This window comes from Notamacropus eugenii, chromosome 5 (genome assembly GCF_028372415.1).
Source record: "Notamacropus eugenii isolate mMacEug1 chromosome 5, mMacEug1.pri_v2, whole genome shotgun sequence".
Lineage (NCBI taxonomy): Eukaryota > Metazoa > Chordata > Mammalia > Diprotodontia > Macropodidae > Notamacropus > Notamacropus eugenii.
Window position 1 is genome coordinate 47019031 of NC_092876.1, and position 24725 is coordinate 47043755.

Consider the following 24725-nt stretch of genomic DNA (forward strand, 5'->3'; position numbering starts at 1 on the left):
TGGGGTCTTCTGTCCTTCCTCTATACTACTTTTACTTGGTGATCTCATTAGCTCCCATGGATTTAATTTCTCAAATCAACCTATCCTATACCAACTTCTCTGCTGACCTCCAGTCTCCCAACTGCCTTTCAGATATCTCAAACTGGATGACCAGTGGACATCTTAAACGCAACACGTCCAAAACTGAACTCATTGTCTTTCCCCTCAAGCCTTCCCCTGGTCCTAATTTCCATATGGCTGTAGGAGGCAAAAAACATCCTCCTAGTCCCTTAGGCTCGCAATGTAGATGTCATCCTTGACTCCTCTCTTATTCCCCCCTTCTCCCCCCACAACCTGGTGCCAAGGCCTATCAATTTCATTTTTGTAACATCTGAATACAGACCATTTTTTCCTCCAAAATTCAGGAGCAGGCCCTCATCACTTCCCACTTGGACTACCACAATAGCTCCTGGGGGACGGAGGGTGGTGGGGTGGGGTCTGCCAGCTTCAAGTTTCTCCCTACTCCAGTCCATCTTACATTCAGGCAAAAAAAGTGATTTTCCTAAAGTGCATATCTGATCAGGTCACCACTCGCCCTAGTAAATAAACTCTGGTGGCTCCATAACACCGCCATAACCGAGTTTCCACCTTTCCACACGCTTTCTTTTTTACCTTTTGGTGTGCTCCCCTTACTCTTCTCTCCAGTGTAAATGGGCTTCCTAGCTGTTCCTCGCACAAAATACAACATCTCTCAGTGCTATCTGGCTGTGCATTTTCTCTGGTCATTCCCATGCCTGGAATGCTCTCCCTTCCTCATCTTTGCCTTCTGCATTCCTTACTTCCTTCAAGTCAACTAAAATCTCATTTTCTACAGGAAGCCTTCTCCAAACCCCCTTAATTCTAGTAGCTGACAAACTGATATGATCTGTTATTGTCCTGAATACATAAGCGTTCAAACAGCATGATGGGAGAAAGAAAACTGATAACATGAGTGGGCTAAAGTGCTGGTATTTGTGAGAAAAGTGGCAAGACCTGGGATATGAAATTCCTTCTTTGGTAACTATGTGATAAGAGGCTTTGTCAAAGGCCTTGGGACTCAAGGGGAATATATATCAGCATACATATCACCCTAGACGACTGGGTCCAAATCCCAGCTGGAACACTAGCCTGGTGATCTCGGGAATGTCACATTCTCTGTCTCAGGCCACTCCTACAAGGCATCTAGTACAACCCCTACATTTTACAGGTGAGCAAAATGAGACCTATAGAGAATAAGTGACTTGCTCAAGACTTCACAGATGGCCTTTGGCAGAGTTAAGAGTTGACTAAGGTCTGCTGTACAATGTTGCTGGCGCAAGTTTTCAATGCTCCTTTGGGTATATCCACATTCAAGAGGTCCTTTGGACTATGGCACCCTTAAAGTCTGAGGAATTTGACTTTTCTGCATAAGAAGCGGGGAAGGGGGTGAGGAGGGGGAAGGTACATGGAGTATATTTAGTGCAAATCAAGTTTGTACAGAAGGAAATTCTTTAATCCTGAAATAGCAATTTTGGAGGGGTTGAAGTCATAGAAAAAAAGCACACAGAAATGAGATTAGGAAGAAAAAGGTACCTTTTCAACATACAAATTACAAGAAGTGGACACAGGCAGGTTGCACCATATTGCTTTTGTATATAAATAATGTAAAAATAGAACAGCTTGTTGAAAGGACTTATTACTGGTTAGGCACAAGGTCTGGTGATGTCAGTAGTTATAAAATGTTTTTTAAGACGAACAAAATTTACATATCCAGATTAGGAAAACTAAGTCAGTTAATTTAGCTCTTGGTTAGAATACAGAAATTGTTTTATCAAATGATGGCATTTTATTTAAAATAATAAAAGGCATTCTATGATGACTAACAAGTTTCATCAGGTATGGGTATCCAGCATGCGCATTGAGGGCTGAAGGGGATGTCTGGCTTGGGAGGAGATTTGAGGCAGTTGGTGCAGGGATGGTAACTGCCTTGGCAAGAGGAATGAGTCTGGTTCTGTTGGGGGAGAGGAGGAGGGTTGAATTAGGCTCAACGTAAAGAAAACTATCCTAACAATTACTCTTATACAAAATTAACATGGACTGTCTCAAGAGTTAGTGAGTTTTTCCTCACTTGGGTAATATTAAACAATGGCTGAACTGGGCATGGTGGTTTGTACCTATAATCTGAGCTACCTGGGAGACTGAGGCTGGCATACCTCTTGATGTGAGGAATTCTAAGAAGCTATGGGCTGGGCCAATTGGGTGCCTGTGCAAAGTATGGCATCAAACATGGTGAATTCCTGGAAGTGGGGCCCACCTGGTTGCCTAAGGAGGGATGAACTAGTCCAGGCTGGAAAGTGAGCAGATACAAACCTCTTGCCCATCAGCAGTGATGGACCTGTGAGTAGCCACTGTACTTCCAGCCTTAGTAAGACAGGGAGATCCAATTTTTAAACAATAAATGGCTGTAGGATCCCTTGTAGTTAGGCAGTTGTTGTGTTATCCAAGGCAGGTAGCCACTGCTGTTCTCCTGTGGTTGTTTTCATGTTTTTAATGAATGATCAATCATTTCTGCTTGGGAAACTTCAACGGATAAAAAATGTTAGCTGTGGATCCCCCTCTTTCTTAGCTATCGGTAAACACCAAAGCTAAGTGGGTGGCAGGGGGTGGTCTGGAAGGGAGGCAGAGGAGAAGTGGGAAGAGGGAGAGTAAGGAGGGGAAGAAGAAACAAACAGTGGGTGGGGGTTTACAGACTGGAACCAGGAACTGTTTCTAACCCTACACCACAGTAGATGGTTTTCTTCTCATCTATTTCATTGGAGAAAAAGAGACTGAGGTTTTTCTTTTCGAGGACGGCAGGAGTCATAGCATATCTACATTCTAGTACAGCTCTGTTCTTCACGTTATACCACCCCACAATGTAAATTCTCTTCCTAGCTTGGGGGCCCTTGGAGAAACTCCCTATGTCAGAGGCTCTTCACCTTTTTTCTGGATTGTGGACCTCTTTGGCAGTTTGGGAGCTCTATGAACTCCTCAGAGCAAAGTTTTTAAGTGCATAAAATAAAATACAGATTGTTGTTACAAGTGAAGCAATTATACTGAAAGTAATTAAAAGTTTTTTCAAGTTCATAAACTGCTCTAGAAGTAAGCACAAGCATCTATAATCAAATTCCTATAAATGCAGTCACCCTGGTACTGTGTTAGAGACACATCAAGAGCTTGTTTTCAACAGAGCTGACCCTCCTTTTTTTGGAAATAGCAGACTATAAAAAGAATATGGTCCCAACCCCAAGCTCTCACTTCCCTTGATGCCTTGGCTCCTGTGGTGCCCACTGTTCCTTTCCTTGTCTCTTAAAGGAGATGGCCCCTTTCCCAAGCCTAGCAGATGGAGGAAGTGGGCAGGGTAAAAGCAAGGAGAGCAGGGCAATACAAAGCAGGCTCTGGCTCTGCAGGACGCATCTTGATTTTTCTTCTCAGCCTCCCCAACTTCACATCCCCAAGTAAAGAGACACATTCCATTGGCCAATGCCTGCATTCTGTAGTGTAGTTTGGTTTTATTTGTCCACAAATATTTCAAAAAAATTACAAAATACTCAAATGGAGAGAACACAGAAGTCACGATTTCTGGGTTTCTACTCTGTTTACACTGTGTTATCTCATGGCAAACTACTCCTATGTACATTAAGCTTCCAGATATATATAAATGTAGCAAATCAGAGTGGACACTGCATGTGAGGCCGCAAAACAAGAAGCTCTTGGCCTTGACAACATTGAACAAGATACATTTAAAACACAAAACAAAACAAAAAACAAACCTGAAATTTCAACTGAAAAGAGGGTGAATGAATCCCAAAGGAAACCATGTGTCTGGGTCACTGTGAAGGGCATCCAGCACACCAAGATGGTTCCTGGGGCCATTGTCAAGAAGCTGTGGTTAATCAGCTAATTTATTCGAATAAATCTCCCCGTTTCACCTTGGGATGTTGGTGGCATGGAGACTAACACACAATAAAATGTTCAACTGAGAAAGGAAACTCATGACATCTTATAAAAAAAGATTAAACAATCACAACTCTCTTTTCTTTGGGAAAATGGGGAATAATAGGATAAAGGGGAAAGAAAGCAGAATTAATTTAATGGTCACCATCTTAGATCCCAAAGGGAAAAAAAGACACGTGAAATGAGGGATGGAAGAGGTGGCAGTCCAGTGTTCTTAATTCTCCCTAGATTTTGAGGTGAACTTGCTCCATTAAAAATTTAGGAGAAAATGTGTGCACAGCAGGTCAAGACATTCTGATATTATCATCAGATTAGCCCCCAAAGGCCCTGTCCCTGACTGGTCACTTTTGAATGTAAATGAGTTAGCCAAGGAACATCTACCACTAAGCAGCTGAGGGTTAAGGCAGGCATGGAATGAGAGAAAAGAAAAGCAAAAAACTCTTTCAACAGAAACAACCTGCTATTAAGCCCAACTGAAATCCAGGCTATAAACACATGGGTATAAAGAAGCTGGACTTGTCCCAGAACGGAAGTGGAGAATAAAACTCTACCCAATAGTGTTGCTGGTTTCTGCGTCAGAACACTGGCTTTTCTTCCTGCCGGTCACAGCGGCCTGAGTCCCGGGCAGGTCATGTATTCCTTAAAAACCTGGACGATTAACTACAAGTTCATCTACCATAGTCCAGGAGAGTCTTATGACGTGACCACCACACAGAACAGTTTAAACGGCAGAGATATAGCCCTCGAGAGTTTGAGAGAAAAAGAACGGAACAAGTTTTGCACCAGTGGAAAACATGGTCAGCAGATGCAGACGTCCCCTGCACCTCCCCAACCCTTGGCTTGAGTAAAAGTGCGTTATATGAGCAAAATGATACAAATGGAGGGAGGTGATCCTGTATAGCTTGGCTTCAAAAAGCTGTATCACCTGACCTTCTTCCTGCCCAGAGATAAAAGATAAGCCAGAAAAGGCTCTCCACATTTGACTGAGGTTATCCCATGTGGGTCAGCTGCTCCTGAGTCAAAAAATGCAATGCTGCCCACCAGCCATTCATCTGATTAAATTCAAGGTCCTGACTCACTCGAATGTAGTCCACACCTATGGCAATAAGGCTGTTCCCAAGGAATGTGGGAGTGGTAATTTAGTCTACCCTTTAAAATTCCAATGTGTTGGCATCTTAATTGTATAATCTACCTAAAAAACAAAACTCAAACACACAGTTTGTCTTTCAAATACTAAGCTGTATGAATTTATTTGGATTACATGTGTGTATTTTATATATATGTACGCATGTGTGTGTATCTGTGACACACACACACACACACACACATTTTTGGTACCAAATCCCACACTGTTTATGAAACTTCAAGAGGAAGTCCTGGAAAATTAGTTCATTTAACATATCAAATGTATGCACTTCTTGAGTCTACAGACACACACACACACACACACACACACACACACACACACACACACACACACACACACACACACACACACACACACACACACACACACACACACACACACACACACACACACACACACACACACCCCTATCTTATCCCTCAGAGAAAGATCATGAACAACCATTAATACCAATGCAAATAAAGTGGATTTAATTCTTGCACTCCTGGGGCAAAGGGAAGAGGTTCGTTCAGTGGATGTCTGCACCATTGGCCAAGCACACTCCCAAAACCAAACCAAACCACAATTACATTCAAGGAAAAACATGGAGAAACAGCTTGTGACGTTATTCCCTGCAAACCCTGTGATGCTCACTGCTGCCATCAAATCAAGTTCCAAGCTTTTGCCCATTTTAAATTAGTAACACCCATCTTTACCCTTTAATTAAAAGGATAATTTCATATATATATATATATATTTTTTTATTAAAAAATCAACTCTTGTCAATAGCTGGTAGGAATTCACGATTAGTGACGTGGCTGGAAAAAAATATATCAGAATAGTAGTTTGTGGAAGAAAAAAATGGTTGTTTCTGTTTTAAAATTATTATATTTACAGACTTAAAAAGCCATGCTGCAGAACTGAGCTCTCTGTCAACTTATGAAGATTTCCTACAATGTATTAAAATAAAAGTAGATTTTTATTACAGTTCTTGGGTTCCAAACTCATATGCCACCACCTATCTGCAATCCTGGTGTCTTTTTTTGTTTGTTTTTAAAGAATATGTCTAATGGTCTCTGCACGCACAGTGATGGGTGTGAGCTGGATTCTAGCACCTACTGTGAAATTGAGGAAGGAAAAGAAAACATGAAACCAAACGTCAAGATTGCAGGCAAGATTTCTGAATGTTTCGCCTAGTCCAGGACTCACTCAGCTCCTAAGGAGGCTATCATGCAGGGAGACCTGACTCAGCCCGGAGGCGTCCTCTCTACCAATGAACACTAGTACGCTGGGAAGTCTTCAGTTGCGGGTATTTTTTTAAATAGATGAAAAAATCTTCAGAAGATATTCTCTTTGCTTTTGCAGCTCCTATTGTATGTAAAAAATCCCATCTCTTCCCCCTGACTTGGGGTTTCTGCTGTTACAAATAAATAACTTCTTATAACTGCTTGTCACCTTCTTTCTTCAGTCGACTAAAAGACAGAGACAGAGAGAGAGAGGGAGAGAAGAGAGAGAAAGAATATCTTAGCCTTGGGCCCAGGCAGGCTCTGTGGTGACCTTACAAGAGCCTGGAGCTGGCCTGGAGGTCAGAGAGTCCAGATTCTCCAAGGTGACTTCTCCAACACAGGTGGCCTTTTTGTTTTCTACCTTCCTGAGCCCTTGAGGCACTGGGGAATGCCCGCTGGCACAAGATCCCCACCACAGAATGAATGCTATTGGGAGCCCCATGAGGCCAAGCAGACACAAAATCCTCCTAGCAAACTGCCAATCAGGTCCACAGGCAGTATTGGCAATGTTAATTCCATGTAAGCAATGAAGTACAAGGGCTGTGGGGGTGGGGGAATCCTAAAACAGAAGAACCCTTTTAATAAAGACCACAGGAACTTAAAGCACTACTGCTTTTACTCTAAGCTTTGGGGTGGGTGGCTGAGGCTCAAAGCCAAGAATGGAGCTGGCAGCAGAATTCAGTTTGGCTAACTCTAGAAGGTGGGGCTATGGGCAGCACCCACTTAGAAAGACAGGAGGTCCTCACCTGTAATAATCTTCCTGACTTGGTAAGTGTCCGCCATGCATGTGGGGGTGGCCATGCAGCCACTGCTGCTCCATGGCCAGTCTCTGCAGCTCGGCAGACTGAGCGTGCATGGCCTGTAGCTGGTGGGCGGCTGACATTGGAGGTGGGATGGCACCAGGCAGGTCACGTGGATACGGGGTACCTGCCACAGAAGGACAGTCGGTTACTTTTTAAAAAAGGAACTCTTTCATCTCCTATATTTTTGTTCCAGCACAGTGCCTGGCTCACAGTTAATAAATACTTGTTGATCATTCCATTTGAAGGGGTGAAATGGTCAATAGAAATTAAACCACCGTTGCTTTAGCAGTTAAGACTGTTAAGGCTTTCAAGTCAATGCTAAGTGTTGAGAATTAAAAAATAAAGGCAAAATCCATCTCTGCTTTCAAGGAGCTCGCAATCTAATAGGGAAACAAACAAAAAAAACCATGTATAAGCAAGATATACATATGATGAATAGGAAATAATTCAAGAGGGGAGGTAGGATTGAGAGGACAGGCAAAGACAGAGCAGAAGGGGGGAATTTGAGCTGAGAGAAGACAGGAGACAGAGAAGAAGAGAAGGAGAATTCCAGACACAGTGGACAGGCAGTGTCACTGAGTCACAGAGTACATGGAAGTGAGTAAGGTGTGAAAGACTGGTCCAGATTAGGAAGGGCTTTAAAGTCCAGAAGAGGATTTCATATTTAATCTCAGAGACAAGAGGGAAGCACTCAAGTTGAATGAATAGGGGTGTGGCATAATCCAACCCATCCTTGGGGTTGATCAATTTGACAGCTGAGTGGAGGAGGAGATTTGAGAGAGGGAAGCCAAACAGAAGTGAGGTGATGGTGAGGAGATGATGAAGGTCTGTACCAGAAGGGGGCATATACAAGAAGCGTTAGGAAGGTAGAATGACAGAATTTGACAACTCACTGGCTATGGAGGGGTGAGAGACAGTGAGACTTCAAAGATGAAATTGACATTCCAAGTGTGGGTGACTGGGAAGATGGTGCCTTCCACAGTAATAGGAAAGTTAGGAAGATTTGCAGGGAAAGAAAATGAGCTCAGTTTTAGAAATGCTGAGTTCAAGATGTTCCAAAGGCAGCTGGGAGATGGAGACTGGAGGTCTGAGGCGTTAGGGCTAGACAAATACATCTGAGAATCATTTGCGTAAAGATAACTGATGGAAGCTAAGATCAACAAATGAAATAACATAAAGAAAAAAAAGCTTATAAAAGCAGAATACAGAATTGTTAAGTTAGTTCAGAATAGGTAAGTCCATCTTCTTCAGACCCTGCAAAAAGGTATTCTTCAAGATTGTTGGAATCCCTTCTCCTGAAGGTGTAGGATGCCTCCCTCACCACGACAGAGCCAGAGGGGTCTTAAAGGTAGGGGAGCTGTTCCCATATCCTTCCTGAACACGAATACAAAATCAGAGCCAGGGTCAGCCAGGAGGAGAGCACCAGAGCCAAGTCTTGTGATTCCACCTCCAAGTATCACCAAAGTGTGTCCTATCAGTACATTTAAGACAACTTTTGAAAAAGCCTTTTGCAAATGTGTACAGATGAGAGTTCTCACCAAAGACTGGATGTCGAAGCATCTCATGCTCATGAGGTGGCTGTCCAAGCAGAGGGTTAGGGAGGGTGCCAGGGGGATAAGGGAACCGGGCCAGGTGAGGGCCAGCAGCCAAGGGGTCTACCAGTGGGTGCACAGGACCTGCTGAACCTGGAAAATGGAGAAAAAAACAGAAGGAAATGTGTCTCATTAGCACTGACACTTAATCAACATTTGTTTTGGTTATTTTTATGGCACACCATAATTAGCAGCATTTGCACAGATTGGCCTTTTGTTACAACTCTGAGGAGTTATCCCCCTCTAAAACCATTCCTCTGTCACTCCTTTTGGAAGTGATACCTGCTTGCCCCACAATCTTAATTTTTAATGAAACAATCTCTAACTTCCAAGTTCATTCAGCAACAGGAATTATGCAGGAAAGAGGAATATCAAAGTTGCAGAAAGCAAAATAGGAGAGAAAAGCCCTTCAGCAGGTACTCCCTTCTGGATTCCCAGCCCACAGGGTGGGGGGTGGCTTATGTGAGCTGTGCCAGGCAGATGCCTATCTGTGTGGGGAGGGATCAAGTCTGTGAGAAGAACTCTCCAGTTCAAACACCAGCACCACCACAGACCCCAGGGCCTAGCTCCTGCTGCTTCCCAGCACCTCCCACACATGACTGAGGTCTGACACCTCCCAGCCTACACCTTCCTTCTTATCAGTAAATTCAGCTTCTGTCTGGTGTGACACCAGAAGGCCTGTTGTCTCTCATGTTTGAATCTTGTTTTGGCTGTAGCTCAAGGCACTGGACAGACCTATTCTTCAGGGAGTAGGGCTAAGGTGACCCTTAGGGGACATAATATGACCAAAATGTCTGGCAAGTTGGTGGTGACCTTAAGAAAATCTTTGGGCATCTATCCCATTTCCCTGGCTTGCACAGACCCTGCTGCCTCTCCCTCTTGGGCAAATGGAAATGCAGCTTTATGTGCTCTTCCGGTCTCTCTTGCCACCTCAGCCTGGGGAAGCCAGGCCCCATAAAGATGACCTACGCAAATACTGACCTGTTGGAGCATGACCAACAAGATTTACTCATGAGCACAACCCTGGGCAGGGTTCAGCACACAGTGCAAACTAGGGGTATTTCTGGAGGGCTCTGTTCAGTTTCTTTTCCCTCTCCCAGTTGTGCACAAAGGCCAGGTGCTTGTGGGCTCTCCCTTTAACACTGTCTCCCCTCCTTATGCTTTCCCTGCCAGTGTCTGCCTCTTCTAATCACTGGCCCAGGTTACTGCCCTAAGTCAAGCACCAATCCCCTTTCACACATTTCCATGATACTTGTGATGAAAAAGGTTTCCAAAATTCAATCTGTTGTCTCCAAATCCCACCTCGTCTCTGACTGATGACTCCACTCTGTGACATCTATTGTCTCTGGTCTACAAAAGGTCCTTTTTCTATTCTGACTTTACAAGTTAGCCTGCAGGAAAAAGGCTCAAGTCTTCTACTCCATTGTGATCAGTAAGTTATTAAACTGGCGAATTCCTCCCAAGCTTATCCTGGGATTTAGGATAAACAAACCACTGTGCTTTATTCCTAGTTCTACAAAGATGCCTGCCCTGAAGATATCCTGGACCAACTCCAACCCCACCTCTACATCTAAAAGCACCCTCTCCATAGATTATCCTAACTTTATACTGTTTGTACATAGGTGTTTTCACTTTGTCTCTTTTCCAAGCTGTGAGCTCCTTGAAAGCAGGACCATGTTCTACCTTCTTGTATTCTTCAGGGTCTAATATACCTTAGGTGCTTAACAAATGCTTACTGACTGATGCAGATACAAGGCCAAACTTACAGGCAGGCCATTCGCTTAAGCTGCAAAGAGGGCAGGGACTGGCCTAAACTTCCCATCTTCCCCATATTTATACTCAGTGCTCTACATAAAGTAGGCATTTATATCATGTCAGGTAATGAGGCAGGGGTTAGACCCGAAGGACACCACCATACTATTAATTTGGGAGCTGAAGGAACACTTACATCCATGAAATCACAGATCACTGGACTACACAAGTCCCATCTACTCTACCTGCAAAAGGTCACCAAATGACCCCTCAAAAGCCCTAGCAGATCTGCAAGGACTGACTACCAAGCCTACTTCTTACCATTTCTTCCACTGGTGGCTGTGGAGCAGGAAATCCTGTAAAACCAGGACAGGGTATAAGTCTCCCTCACCCCCCAAAATATAGGGATTTCCCTCCTGGAGGTACAGGGGTCTGATTTCTACACTTCACCTCATTCGGGCCACAGATTAGTTTACTGCCTGCCTCTCCAACCTTCACCCTCATCTCAGAGTGGCCACGGATCAATTCAAAGGGACCAGGCCATTCAAAAGAAAAGACTCAAGTATCCCAAAATAAAGACCTACATAATAGGATAGGGATTCTTGGCATTAATACTGCTGAACTGGGTGGGAGTGATGTCTTCATGTACATTTTCACTAGATAAGAAGCATTTGGTCATTAGCACACAGCCTTCAATGCTTCCTGGGGTCTCTGTTTTTCTAGAACAGTTTCTTAAACTGGGGCCCCTGAACTTAAAAAAAACATAATTTTGACAGCTGTTTCAAAATAACTGGTTTCCTTGGAAATCTTATATGTATTTTATTTTATGCATTTAAAATCTTATTCTATGAAGAAGTCTGGAGGCTTCACCAGACATTGCCCAAGGGGCCCAGGTCACATAAAAGTTAAACCCCTACTCTAGAGTATCTGAGGACACACAATCATGGTCAGGGAAAGCTGGAAAGGACCATCTGGTCTGGTTTCATTTCAAAGATAAGGGATTTTAGGCTCCTCAAAGTGACTTGTCCAATGAAGGGGGGTGGGGGGTGCCAAAGTGCACAAAGTGCCAAGCTGAGAGTCAGGAAGACCTGGGCTCAAACTGGACCTCAGACACCTCTGAGCTATGTGACACTGGTCAAGTCATTTAACTTTTGTCTGCTTTGGTTTCTGGCCTCCACCTCACAGAGTCATTAGGAGGATCAAATGAGATGATAATAACAAAACACTGAGCACTGTTCCTGGATCATAGTAGGCATTCTATAAATGCATATTCCTTTCTGCATGTCACACGGTGCCAGAGCTAAGCTTTGAGGCTCTTACTCAAGACTGCCTGGTTGCAGAGGCAGCCCTAACACAGGTTCTTCCTCAAAAAAATTTGTTAAAGTAACAAGCGGAGTGCCCTCTATGAGCCTGGGCACATGAACTGAGTCGAGGGTCAAAGCCCTCTTGAATCTGTCCTCATGTCTCATGGTCCTGAGATTGGGAATAGGGGTGGAGGACGCCCTAAGAGAGACTGAACAGAAGGTGAATTCAGAAAACTACAGGCACACATGCCTACTGCCACTAGAGGCTCAGACAGCGCTGGGGCTCAGGTTAAATCAAGGATCTGTTCTTTAATAAAGCCAAGGTGAAAAGCTGGAGGCAGCAAAGCTACACTCTCAGAAGGGCATCCATATCACTGATGCCCCCACTTGGCTCTCCTCAGCCCTGCCCTGCATTGTCACAAGAACCTCCTATCAAGTGTGTATGGACTCTGACTTAGGAGGATTCTCCATGAACAGCTCACAAAGAAGGCCCGTTATGTGACAGCAGCTTAGGCAGCTCTGGGACCCTCTCATCATTACCTCCCAGCTTTGCCCTCAAAACCTACATTTCTCTCTTTACAACTCTGACCTGGTACTACCCATTCTGTTCTTCCACTGGACAAGCCTTGGAGTCAGTTCTCATGTGAGTCTTACTTTCCCCCATTGGGCATGCAGGAACACTAGGCCCTTTGGTCACTCTCCTAAGCTAGAGACCTGTAGGGGCATCCCTTGAGGAATGATTTCAGAGCATGGGGCTGATTTCTCCTTCAGCACACTGGCTCCCTCAGATAACAGGTGTATTGTTCAAGCAGGCCTATGAGTATGGCCACCCAAAGCCAACATCTGAGGGCCTTGAAAGACCCTTTTTCAGCTTCTGACCCTCTCAGGGGTCAATCCACTTCCTCCCTGCCACTGGCTCTCCTTGCCCTCTGTGCCCTCAGAAGCTCACCTTGATGTAAAGGATCTTGCTGATGGAGATGAAGATGCGAGTGTATGTGTGAGTGTTGATGGTGATGGGGGGTCACATTAAACATCTGGAGCCGTGCAAGGGGGTCATTAGTCAGTGAGGCCATCCGCTCAGCATGGATTCTCTCAGCTGCCAGTCTATCAGGGTAGCTCATTTCAGGCCGTAGCTGGGGACCAGCCAGGGCAAGTCTCTCCCTCTCCAGGGGGTTCAGCCCCGGGTGGAAGGAAGCAAAAGGGTGAGGTCCTGCAGTAGGGGGTATTGTGAGGGCACCATGCCGAGCAAAATGCTCCATGGGATTGGTGGCTGGGTGCAGGGCATCCAATTCCGGAGGTTTCACCTCAAACCCTGGCTTCATCCTTTCCCGGAGCTCGCGTTCCCGGATCTCCCGTTCCCGGATCTCTCGCTCTCGGAGTTCCCGTTCCCGGATTGTGGGATCCACATTGTAGAGGCCAGGCATGTGATAGGCCAGGAGGGGATCAGTGGGGTTGAGGGGAACAAAGAAGGGGTGATTGCGGTTGGTGGGTGACATCACATGGGGCCGCGCATATTCACTGAGAGTCCGAAGCGCAGGTGTGTCAGGCCCAATGTAGGGGGGGACTGCAGCGATGGTGGTTGGGGGAGGTTCAAAGGATGGCCGCATGTGGGCAGGGCCACTAAGCTGAGAGTCGCTAAGTCGGCTTTCATGGGAGGAGCTGGATGCCTTCTGCTATGGGGAAAAGGAGGAGGAGATTAACAGACATAAAAAGCTTCAATTGGAGTGTGCACAAAACCAGACCAGCCACAGAGAGCAATGGGCTTCCTTGTCTAAGAACACACTTGGCATCCTCTCATACACGTGCAGGAGCTGCCCTGTGAGCCAGGCAGGGCAGGGAAGAGTCTGACAAAACTACCCTGCAAGTGCCAAGCCCATGCCTGTTAGCCTCTGGTCCAGACAAGGCAAGTCCCTGGTGGAAATAAGGAAGGCACCAAAGAGGGAAGTGGGGATGACCCCTGCCTTGAGGTCATGAACACAGAAGAAAGCAGAGGGGAATCTTTTGTGACTGTCACTCTGCTTCAGTCTACCATGTTTCACCCCCTCTCAACTCCTACCACAGCCCACTGAATCATGCTACTAATGAAATCAGAAATGATTTTGGGGAAAATAGACTGGAAGCTTATATGACTGATGAAAACTCTTCTAGGTTCTCCCCAAATAATCATAAGGATACTGATAATCACTGCCATTTAGAGAATGCTTTTTCAGATCTACAAAGCACCTGGCCTTGAGAACTGAGTCAAAGGTACAAGAATTCAAGTCATTCCCCAATTGATAAATGGTCAAAAGATATGAACAGGCAGTTTTCAGAGGAAGAAATTAGAGCTATCTATGCTCATATGAAAAAATGCTCTAAATTACTAATGATTAGAGATGCAAATCAAAACAACTCTGAGGTACCACATCACACCTATCAGATTGGCTAAAATGACAGAACAGGAAGATGATAAATGTGGAGAGGATGTGGGAGAGCTGGAACACTAATTCATTGTTGGTGGAGCTGTGAGTTGATTCAATCATTCTGGAGAGCAATTTTGAACTATGCCCAAAGGGCTACAAAAATGTGCATACCCTTTGACCCAGCAATATCACTTCTGGGACTGTATCCCAAAGAGATCATAGAAATGGGAAAGGATCCCACAAGTACAAAAATATTTATAGCAGCTCTCTTTGTGATGGCCAAGAACTGGCAATTGAGGGGAAAAGCCCATCAACTGGGGAATGGCGGAACAACTTGTAGTATATGAATATAATGGAATACTATTGTGCTGTAAGAAATGAGGAACAGGAAGACTTCAGAGAAGCCTGGAAAGACTTGTATGAACTGATGCTGAGTGAAAGGAGCAAAACCAGGAGAACTTTGTGCACAGCAACAACCACAGTGTGTGAGTAATTTTTCTGGTAGACTAAGTCCATAACAGCAATGTAAGGACTTAAAAAAAATTCCCAATGGACTCGAGGCAAAACACCTTCCACATCCAGAGAAAGAACTATGGAATTGGACTGCAGAATGAAGCAGATCATTTTCTTTTGTATTATGTTTTGTTTTATGGTTTCTACCATTCATTTTAATTCTTCTATGCAATATAACTAAGGTGAAAATGTATTCAATAAGAATAGATGTGTAGAACCTCTATAAAACTGCAGGACATCTCAGTGAGGGAGGGGAGAAGGGAGAAAGGGGAGAAAATCTAAGATAGATGAAAGTGACTGTAGAACACTGAAAACAAATAAATTAAAAAAAAAAGCACCTGGCCTACATGCTGTCATCTGCACCTCACAGCAATCCTGTGACAAGAGGTGCCTCCACAAGTATTATTATCTGCACTTTACCAATGAATCAGAAGTGGGATGTGAACCCAGATTTCCCCGAATCCAAGTGCAGAATTCTCTCCACTAGATCACTCTGGCTCTGCACACAGCCCCCCGTCCCATGCTCTTCTCCCCTGCTGGCTCAGACTGGCCAGCCAGGGACTTCCAGAAGGGCAACAACTCACCGCAGTTCTCTCTGCTTCTCGCTCTCGCTCCCGTTCACGCTCTCGCTCCTTTTCTTTCTCCTTTTCTCGTTCCCTCTCTTCTCGTGCCTTCTGTTCAGCCTCTCGTTTGGCCTTTTCAATTGCCTCCTCCCTCTTCTTGGCAAGTTTGGACCCCGACAAGGGCATGAAGTAAAGGTCAGTTCGTGCACATGAGTTGTAGCCCCGGTCCAAGTGTTTATAGAATCTGAAAGGGACCAAAGACTCCTTAGAGAAGAGAACAGAAGAGTCTGTAAAAGAGGATTTCTCCAGGATGCAGGGCAGGATCAGACCTTGCTAACAAACCTAATGTGCCATCCTCCTCTCAGCTCATCTAATAGGCCATGGAGTCCATGCTTGGCCAGGGGGAACCATGGCCAGCTCTCCGTGGTACCTATCCCATTCACTATTCAGCCCTGAGCTCAAGCATATTGGAGCTCAGGATGCCTACCTCATGAAAAGAGTGGAGGTGATACAGATTTATGGAAAGCTTTCTCAATGCTGACCTTGGCCTGGTAAAGCAGTTTCAGGCTTGCCAGCAAAAGGTGGCCAACAGAACCCTCCCTCTTTGCAGGGGCCCTTACCTTGCAGACTGGCTGGCGTGGCTCGGTGTATCCACTACAGTGGGTTCAGGGGAAGGGCTTCGGGGTGGGGGAGGGGGACTTTCAGGCTCCTCTGTTTCATCAGGCGCCTCCTCCTTGATTTGAATGGGTGGGATGGCACAGGCAGTCACTACAGGGACATTGCCACTGGAGGTCCCAGGTGTGGAACAAGATGGCTGGGATGGAGCACTTGGCCCAGATGGAGGGGTGGAGGTGGAAGGGCAGGATGGAGGGGTGATGGGAGGGGGCCCCCCAGGCACAAAGGGGTGCTGAGAAAATGGAGGCTGGGGGGGCACCTGGTGGAGGCCTGAGGGTGGATGGCTGGCTACTGGTGGGAGGCTCTGGCTTTGAGTCAGAACTGGGGGCTGAGCTGAAGAAGACTGTAGTGGCTGACTCTGGGGCATCAGCTGTAAAGGAGGTGGGTGAGCTGAGGGGGGGTGATGTGTGGACAGAGAACTCAGTGGCTTCAAAGCAGGAGGAGGTGGCAGGTTGGAGTTCATGGAGAATGGAGAAGGTCCTGAGAGATGAGGTGGATGCTTGTGGGACTGTGGGGTCGGCAGCTGTGGGATGGGGGTCGTGGGAGGGGGTTTGATGTGAGGCATTGCCATGGGTGCAGGAGGAAGTGGCTGTTCTCTTGGGGGTTGAGGAGGTTGTAGGGATGGCTGGGAGGTTTGGACCTGTAAGGAGCCATGAGGATGGGCAGGAGCTTGCGTGGCTGGGAGTGGCACCTGAGACTGAGAAGACTGAGGGGCAAGGGGGAAAGGCTGTGACGGTCCTGGATGTGGCAAGAGAGGCTGTGCCTGGAGACTATGTGGTCCAGGGGGCACCTGGCCATGAAGAGGGGTCTGTGGATGAGACTGGGAAGAGGCAGGAGCCTGTGGAGGGTTCTGTGCTACACTCAAGGGCTGCAAAGGTGGGTGTGGGGAAGGAAGTCTCTGTGGATGCAGAGCTGGGGCCTGCTGGATATGTGAGTGGGCTGGAGATGGAACAGCAGCCTGAGGCTGGCCAGGTGGCTGAGCCACTGATGGTGAAACCTGAGGGGGTGCTGATGGAGCACTGGCCCCTGTGGGCACTGGAGTTGGGAGCTGAGCTGCCCCTGGAGGAGTGGAGGGGGCAGTCTGGGCAGGGCCACCAGAAGCCTGCACCACTTGCTGTTGGGCTGAGGAGTCTGAGTCACTCTCATTGTCCTGAGGACTGGGGATGCTGGGGGAGGTGCTGCGATTGTCTTGGTCAATGTCCTTGGGGTCACTGCTTCCTTCATCATTAACACTGCGACTGTCTGAACTCTCTCCTTCTCCCTCGCCCTCTGATGGAGAGTTGGGCCGGCTGATCTCCTACAGGGTAGAGAGAAAAGGGAGATGTGCAGCTAGATTTAAGGGAGATGATGCCTTTCCTGACGACTGCTCCCCATGCCATCATAAGCTGCTCAAAATCAATGGCTGCCCCCTGGAGCGTGTGCTCCTCAGCTAGTTCCCAGCTTGTTCAGCTGGGCTGGTATTCCCGAGACCACCCACCTTGATGTCAATCCACTAGGGGAGGGAACTGCTCAAGAAGGCACTACCCCCAAAAACATGTTGATGTTCTCCAACATATTTACCAGTTTGCAAAAATTTTACTACCAAAAATCCTTACTATTAACTTAAAAACAGACTCTTCTTTTCTTCTACCCTTGCATCCTGGTTTTTTCAGTCCTAGCTCCCAGACCCCCAAACTCTGAGCTGCCAGGCTGAGGTTGGAGATAGAAGGGTGATATCTGGAGGTTAATTTACTGATCACTCATATTCTCTGGATTAGAAAACACTGCTCTAAGTGACAGGAGGAGATGCTGGGGGGTTGGGGCGGGGGGGGGGGGGGGGTAGAGAATGACATCCAACCCTGGATGTCACCACCAGCAAGACTAGGCTTCCTCTCTGAATACTTCTCAGACTGAGTCTGTCCTCTGAGAAAGCAGTCAGTAGAGAATGGGGACCAAGTGTGCTCCCAGAGGCCTCACCTGGGGGCTATGGGTTTTGGACTTCTTGGCGCTTGTCCTCTCAGGCTCCTCAGTATCCGATGCTGCCTTTTCTCGTTGACGCTTGGTGCTCTTGAGAGGTGAAGATGCTTCTTCCTTTATCTTCTATTAACAAGAACACGCCAGGAAGATGAGACATCAGGGCTTGAGAATATCTTTTGTTCCACCATTTTAATTAAGATAGAAGTAAATCAAAATGGACTCTGAAGGCAGGGGTTGCAATGAGGCACATCTTGGCTTGACAGGAGGAGAAAGCTCTTTCACAGAGCTCTTCCAAATGCAGGGAGTGGCCATGGCCCCTTCGCTCTAAGTCTTCCAACCAAAGACTAAATGACTACTTTGGGGATATGTGGTTGAGGGGATTAATGTTCAGGCCCAGACCCCTCAGGTCCCTTCCTGTTCTGCAATTCTGTGACCCTTGTGGGGGGAGGGGCAGTTTCAGGCATGAGGACACCCTGAGATGGTGTACACTGACATGACAGAGGGAATACTGAGTTTAGGGAACAGCTAGGAGCCCAGTTTATTTGGAAATGAATGAAGAGGACTAATATGAAATAAGGCATCATCATCATCATCATCATCATCATCATCATCATCATCATCATCATCACCACTACCACAATAATATTAAAAAGAATGAGGAAAGCAGCAGGGTAGAGGAACAACAGTACGGTGCTGAGTCAAGGCTGGACGTTCAAGTCCCAGCTTTATCACTTCGTAAGTATGTGACCTTGAACAAGTCACTTCAATCTCTGGGCCTCAATTTTCTCATTTCCAAAATGAGGGTGCTGGACTAGATGGCCTCCAATTCTCTTCTACTTTTCAATCTTTGATCCCTACGCTTCCCCATAAAGGATCCTTGACAGGGAATCTTAAAGACAAGGCTGGGGAGTGTCTACTCAATCTCAGAGGCAACAGGGAACCACTGAAGGTTTCTGAGAAGAATAAGACTGCTGCATTATTTGAAAAAGTTAGGTTGGAACATGATTTTGGTTATTTTGGCAAGTGTGAAGAATATTTTGGAGAAGAGAGAATGAACTGATGAGGCCTAGACTTGAACTTCTCCCCTACAACAGCAATTACTGAGAGGGATGGGGCACAAGCATCTACCTACCCCCCTACCCCTACCAAGACCCCCAGACTGCCGGCAGGGATCATGCCTCCATCAGCGCTCACCTTCGTGGATTTCTTCCCAGAGTCTGCTTTACTATCATTGCTTGAGGTGCTGGCTGCGCTAGGAGAGTTACGACCACTAGATCGGATGTCTTCATTGATGGGTGAGGTTCTACCATCAGGGCTAGCAGGTTGCTTCTTACGGCCACTTCGGAGTGTAGACATCTAGCATTCCCCAGAACAAACCCCCAAAGACACCATTAAGGTTAGAATGACCCTGTACTCCCTGCTAGACTCTATTTTACTAAGTGATCATGAAACTCTCAGAGAGTACTCAATACAGTGTTGGTTAACTGAGCAAATTGCTATCTTTTTCTTACTATGAAATCCCTATCACCCTGCGGGAAAAGGGAGAGTGGTTACACCATATGTAGAACATTTTACAGACAGGTAAGTGTGTAGGAGGCAAGTACTCTAAGAGATATTTCATACAGGAATAAGAAATATAGCACTGCCCCCTCTTTTCCTCTCCTTTTGTCTCCTCACTGTGAAATAACATTCTCTCAAGTTCATCTAAATTAAGGTTAAAAAATGGAAAACTAGGGAGCTTTGAGTCTTTCTCAATCTGTTCTAGAAAGCCCAACAGGGCTTACACTGAGATCATGGTAAGCTTGAGCTCTGATGAAAACCATCAGGTCCAGTGGATTTTACTCAATGGTGTCTGCTAAAAAGGAGCATGTCAGCAAGATGGCAAGCTTTTCTCCGCTCGAACACCATGAAGACAAGCAGCCACATCATCATGGAAGTCCTCATAACTGGATTTTTGTTTTCAGTTACTATGGAGCCTTAGTGAAGTTCGCTGAGCTTCTTCTGCGGTTGCATGGATGTCCAGCCATCAGGAAAGCACGAGCCCCTTCAAGCTAGAAAGGAAGTCTGACAGGACCACCCCAAGACAAGGGTGTGGGGCAGGGCTGTGCTCAGTGCCAGGTTGGGGTGAAAGCATGCCATCTGGAAGGCAGACTTGGAAGACCAAGTCATAATGACATGACCAGAAGAGAGGACCTACTAGTTCTTCCTGGAATGTCCTTGCCACAATCTGAACCCAGAAGATAAGAAAGGGAGGCAGAAATGAGGACAGAAAAAAAAACCCAAACCACGTCAGTCTTCAAAAATTGTATGTAGAAACAAACCCCCAGTGCAAAAAAAAAAAAAAGAAAAAAGTGTGTGTGTGTGTGTGTCTTGTCAGCCTACCTAGGAAAGAGGAAGGTTCTTAGAAGGAAGGCCAGACAGCCAACGACCTGGGAAAACAGCCCTGAATTGGAAGCCAAGACCAGTGCTTTTCTCTCTGCTATTTCTATCACTCTGAACAAATCATTTTAACTTTTTGCCTTTTCTTTAATTTTCCCTATTTGTAAAATGGAGTCTTTTTCAAGTCTGGCTTCAAAGAAAGGCTCTGAGAATGCCATTCCTTCCTTTCTGCAGATGTGGTGGGCCACTAACGTGAAACTTGGTGAATGTATTTGGCTAGTTTTGCTGAGTTTTCTCCCTCTTTCTTTTTTATTATTACGTTATAAAAACAATTCTCTAAGGATACACGTGGAAATGAAGGGGCTATGAAAGCAAAAGAGAACAAAATGTTATCACCCTGACAGGGATATATTTTTATATGGATTCCAGTATCATTCCGTAGTGTCTTGTAGGACTTTGAGCCTCGATGGCACTGCAGGTTAAGGAAGTGCTTTGTAAGCCTTAAAGCACTACAGGAGCATGTGCTAGGATGACACTGATGCGTAATGAGATGGCATGTTAATATGGCAACCTATGACAGAGATCAAGCTGGGCAAAGGCTTCTGGGAGATTTCCTGTGGGGGCGGGGAATGATTATGCCATGCCCTCAGACCTTACCGAGCCTCGACTGCGTCGGGTCCTCATGCTATGCTTTCCGCTGAGCCCATCTTCTTCCTCTTTGACAGGTTTGAACATAAAGGGTGGTGGGTCCACTGGCTTCTCAATTGGGGGGAGCTCGCCGTACTTCTTGAAGTGGATGCGACAGTCAGTGCACAAGAGGATGTTTTCTCGACCACCGTGGTGCCAGTCTTTGGAGGCTTTACAAAGGGGAGGGGAAAGGAGTAAAAGAGAAGTCAGCATGTCCCTGGCTTACTGTGAGGTTTACTAGAAGGAATGGCCACCTGAAAGCAATATGCTTTGATAGGGAGTCAACTAGAACCCCAAATGCCGCACCTGCTCACACCTTACTGTGATATGACCAAACCTGGGACTGGCCTATTTCTGGACTCAGAGGAGACACTTACAAGTGGCTACCAGAGCCATTTGTCTCTACAAGGTATGTGGTACCCCATTCAAGCACATGTTGTACATGCTGCCTTTCCTGCCCAGCTCCTCCAGGCTCCCCCCACATATGCCCCAACCAAGCCCTTGAGCATCATGCCTATGGGTTATAGGCAGGTTCTCTGAACCTGGCATTCAAAGCTCTATACTGATCTGCTAAACCAAAAACGATTATCATAAAAGATTTAATATGGCCAGAGAGAGTTTGTTACATTCATTGCTCAACTTTCTCACTTACGTTGGAATCAAAGTCAGAATAAATTACTGTTAGTGGTTATAATACCACTTATTTCAATTTTTCAAATGTTAAAACCTTAACAGCATCTGAGGTCAGCCTAGGCTAGTAAATCTGCCCAAATAAAGCCAGAACCAGAACAAAGCAGGGTGCAACATGTGTCATGGAGCACGTACTGGTGGTGAAGCAGTGACGACAGGCATAACCCTTCAGCTCCTGCTCGCTGTCCTCACTGTCAAAGTCGTCTTCACTGGCAGAGCTCAGGTCCACTGAAGAAAGCAAGCAGAGCACATTGAGTCAGGGAGAGGAAAAGAAAAGAACAGTTCAGATTAGAATTCCCCAGTGGCTAAAACGAAGCCGCTTCTTTGAAGGGCTGGATTCTCAGTTGTGTCCAGTAAGGCTGAGCAGGCAGATAGTTCCTCTGCCTCTGCTCTCCTCCTATGGGAGGACAGAACAGGCTCAGGCTAGGGGGAGGCCTACAGAGTCATAGAGGTAGCTGAGAAGGCCCTTAACTTCTGTGTCCAGGATTATGGAGGCTACATGGGGCAGAGTCAGGAACTGCTTCTCAGCTGGCTGTCTTTGAAGAACCACAGTGCCTTAGCTCCTGAATGTGGGTAGGGGCCCAAAGCTCCAAGGTGCACATGTTAAAAGTGGGAGGGCTTGCCTAAGGGCTAAGGCAGGAGTCCAACCTGCAAAATGGTCTCATGGCCCTCTGGTGTTGTCTACAATATCACTTGGATCAGAATGTCTGGTCTTGTTCTGATGAAGAACGTGAAGAGGGCCAGGCAGCAGCAGGCTACGTGTGTGAGGGATTTAAATAGGTACTGTGCTCATGTGGGTAAAATGTCATGGCCTGGAACACAAATGTCAAATGTGGGGCTTGTATCAGGCTATTAAAATGCCTCCTGGACCGTGGTCAACAACATGACTTTGGTTAGCCACTTCTTTGTGGAGTCAGAACAAGTCAGTCAAATCATCTTATGGGAGTCCTCTCAAAAGAAAAGTGTCCTGTCAAGTGGTAAGAACCGTAAGCCTGATGACAGCCAACCCTGTGAGTGCTCCTCAGCCAGCCCAATGCTCATGGATTCACTGTGGGGGCTGGAAGGGCCAATGGGTGAGTCAGGACACCTTTTCATCCCAATTACTTCCCATTTTCCTGAGGACAGAGGAACAGTGATCCAATTCAGAAACATGCTGAACACACATGCACTCCCCTAGTCATAGAGATAGCTGAAAGGGGCCCTTAACTTCTATGTCCAGCTCTACAGCTGTATACAAGTGTGTGTCCCATTCCCTGCTCTCCCCACCTTCCCACTCCAATTCTGCCAAATATTAGCCAGGGACTCTTGCCTTTACTTACAGAATTCACTGGAGGGGGGTCTGGAGGGAGTGTTGACTGGAGTAGAAGCTGTTCGAGTTTTAATCCTCCGAAATACAGCTTGCCTACGGTGCCTACGGTGGGCCCGGGAACTAGCAGCTTCTGGGGTTTTCTTCCAATAGTAATAAAAGGTGATTAACTCTCCCTGCAAAAGAGAAGAGCTGGGTGTCAGCTGGGACTATGGTAAAGAAACACCTCTTTGAACAGTTTCCTCTTTCTGCTGGAAGTGGAAAATATGGTTTAATAATGGGTCCATTATGCCATGGCAACTACTCTCCTTACAGCAGAGAAGGGCACACATGTACTATCCTCAGAGTATAACTTCTTCCTGGTCTCTGGCAAAGTCTCTTACAGCAAGTATCCAAAACATGTCTGATATGTATACAAAGGGGGTTAGGTTATGGTTCGTTTCCAGAGTTTTGAGGAAAAGCCAGTCCTGTTCACATTTTCAGTTACCAAGTCAACCCTTAGTTCTGGCTATCAGCTTGTTCCCTGAGGCCATGAGGTCTAAGGCAGTCATGTGGATCAAAAGAAATCCAAGGGCTTCCAGATACACTTAAACAAAGTATGAAGCTGGGGAGAAGAACTGACACCTGAACCTGACTATCATATGAACTAGTTAAAGGAGAGAAGACCACCTTACACGTATGTGAAGCTGGAAGCTAAAATCAATCAATGAATATTTTATTAAGGAGTTCACAATCTAATGGGGAAGACAACAAGCAAACAAATGTGTGCAAACAAATCACATACTGGATAGTTAGGAAATAATTAAGAGAAGGCAGGCCCAAGGCTTTCTGAAGATGGAATTTTAGTTAGGAAGTGAGAAGGAATGCACTTCTGACATTGGTCATAAATTATGCGGATGACAGTGAGGAGTTGAGGAAGACACCTAGGATAGGAACCTGAGGAGGCTGGTGGGAGATGGTGTTTGCCTGCTACAGTAATAGGGAAGGTAGGAGGGAGGTGGGTTTGAGGGGAAAGATTATGAATTCAGTTTTGGACATGCTGAATTTAAGATGTCTACTAGACATTCCATATGAAAAGTATGAAAGGCAATTGGAGATGCAAGAGTAGAGGTTAGCAGAGAGGTTAGGGCTGGATAGGGAGATTTGAGAATCATCCGCATGGAGATGATAAACTTTCACTTCCATGAGCTGATGAGATCACCAAGAAGTGTAGTATAGAGGGAGGGCCCAGAATAGAACCCTTTGGGACACCTACAGTTGGGATAGGAAGGAGAAAAGGGCATGATCTGAGAAGTCAGAAAGGGAGACTGAGAAATAGTCTTTTTAAGTAGGAAAACAAGGAAAGAGTGGAGTCCTGGAAACCTAGAGAGAAAAGGGTATCAAACAGGAGAGAGTGATTAGCAGTATCAAAGGCTGCAGAAAGTCAAGGAGAATTAGGACTGAGAAAAGATCACCGGGCTCATGTTTGTCCAACCATTCTGTAGAACAATCTGGAATATGCCCACAGGGCTATAAAAATCATGCACACCCTTTGACCCAGCAATACCACTCCTAGGGCTGTATCTCCAACAGATCAAAGAAAAGGAAAAAGACCTATTTGTACAAAAATATTTATAGCAGCTCTTTCTGTGGTAGCAAAAAACTGGAAACTGAGGGGATACCCATCAACTGGAATGGCTGAATAAACTGTGGGATTTG

The 24725-nt window shown here is 46.0% G+C and overlaps 1 protein-coding gene across 4 annotated transcripts in view; it reads right to left on the bottom strand.

Moving 5' to 3' along the window:
* Positions 1–3528: 3528 nt before the first annotated feature.
* Positions 3529–24725, bottom strand: part of RERE (arginine-glutamic acid dipeptide repeats) — a 478375-nt gene continuing 457178 nt past the window's right edge. For 3 of the 4 annotated variants that reach the window (XM_072608761.1, XM_072608758.1, XM_072608762.1), the window contains 11 exons: positions 23041–23203; positions 21857–21949; positions 21002–21201; positions 19160–19321; positions 17966–18088; positions 15955–17306; positions 15356–15578; positions 12806–13529; positions 8747–8893; positions 7152–7332; positions 3529–6591 (listed from right to left, as the gene is read on the bottom strand). In XM_072608761.1, coding sequence (XP_072464862.1) covers positions 6558–6591; positions 7152–7332; positions 8747–8893; positions 12806–13529; positions 15356–15578; positions 15955–17306; positions 17966–18088; positions 19160–19321; positions 21002–21201; positions 21857–21949; positions 23041–23203 — 3402 coding nt within the window. In that variant the 3' untranslated portion in view covers positions 3529–6557. The remainder of the gene's footprint in view (positions 6592–7151; positions 7333–8746; positions 8894–12805; positions 13530–15355; positions 15579–15954; positions 17307–17965; positions 18089–19159; positions 19322–21001; positions 21202–21856; positions 21950–23040; positions 23204–24725) is intronic. The other variant, XM_072608759.1, reaches the window with a different exon arrangement.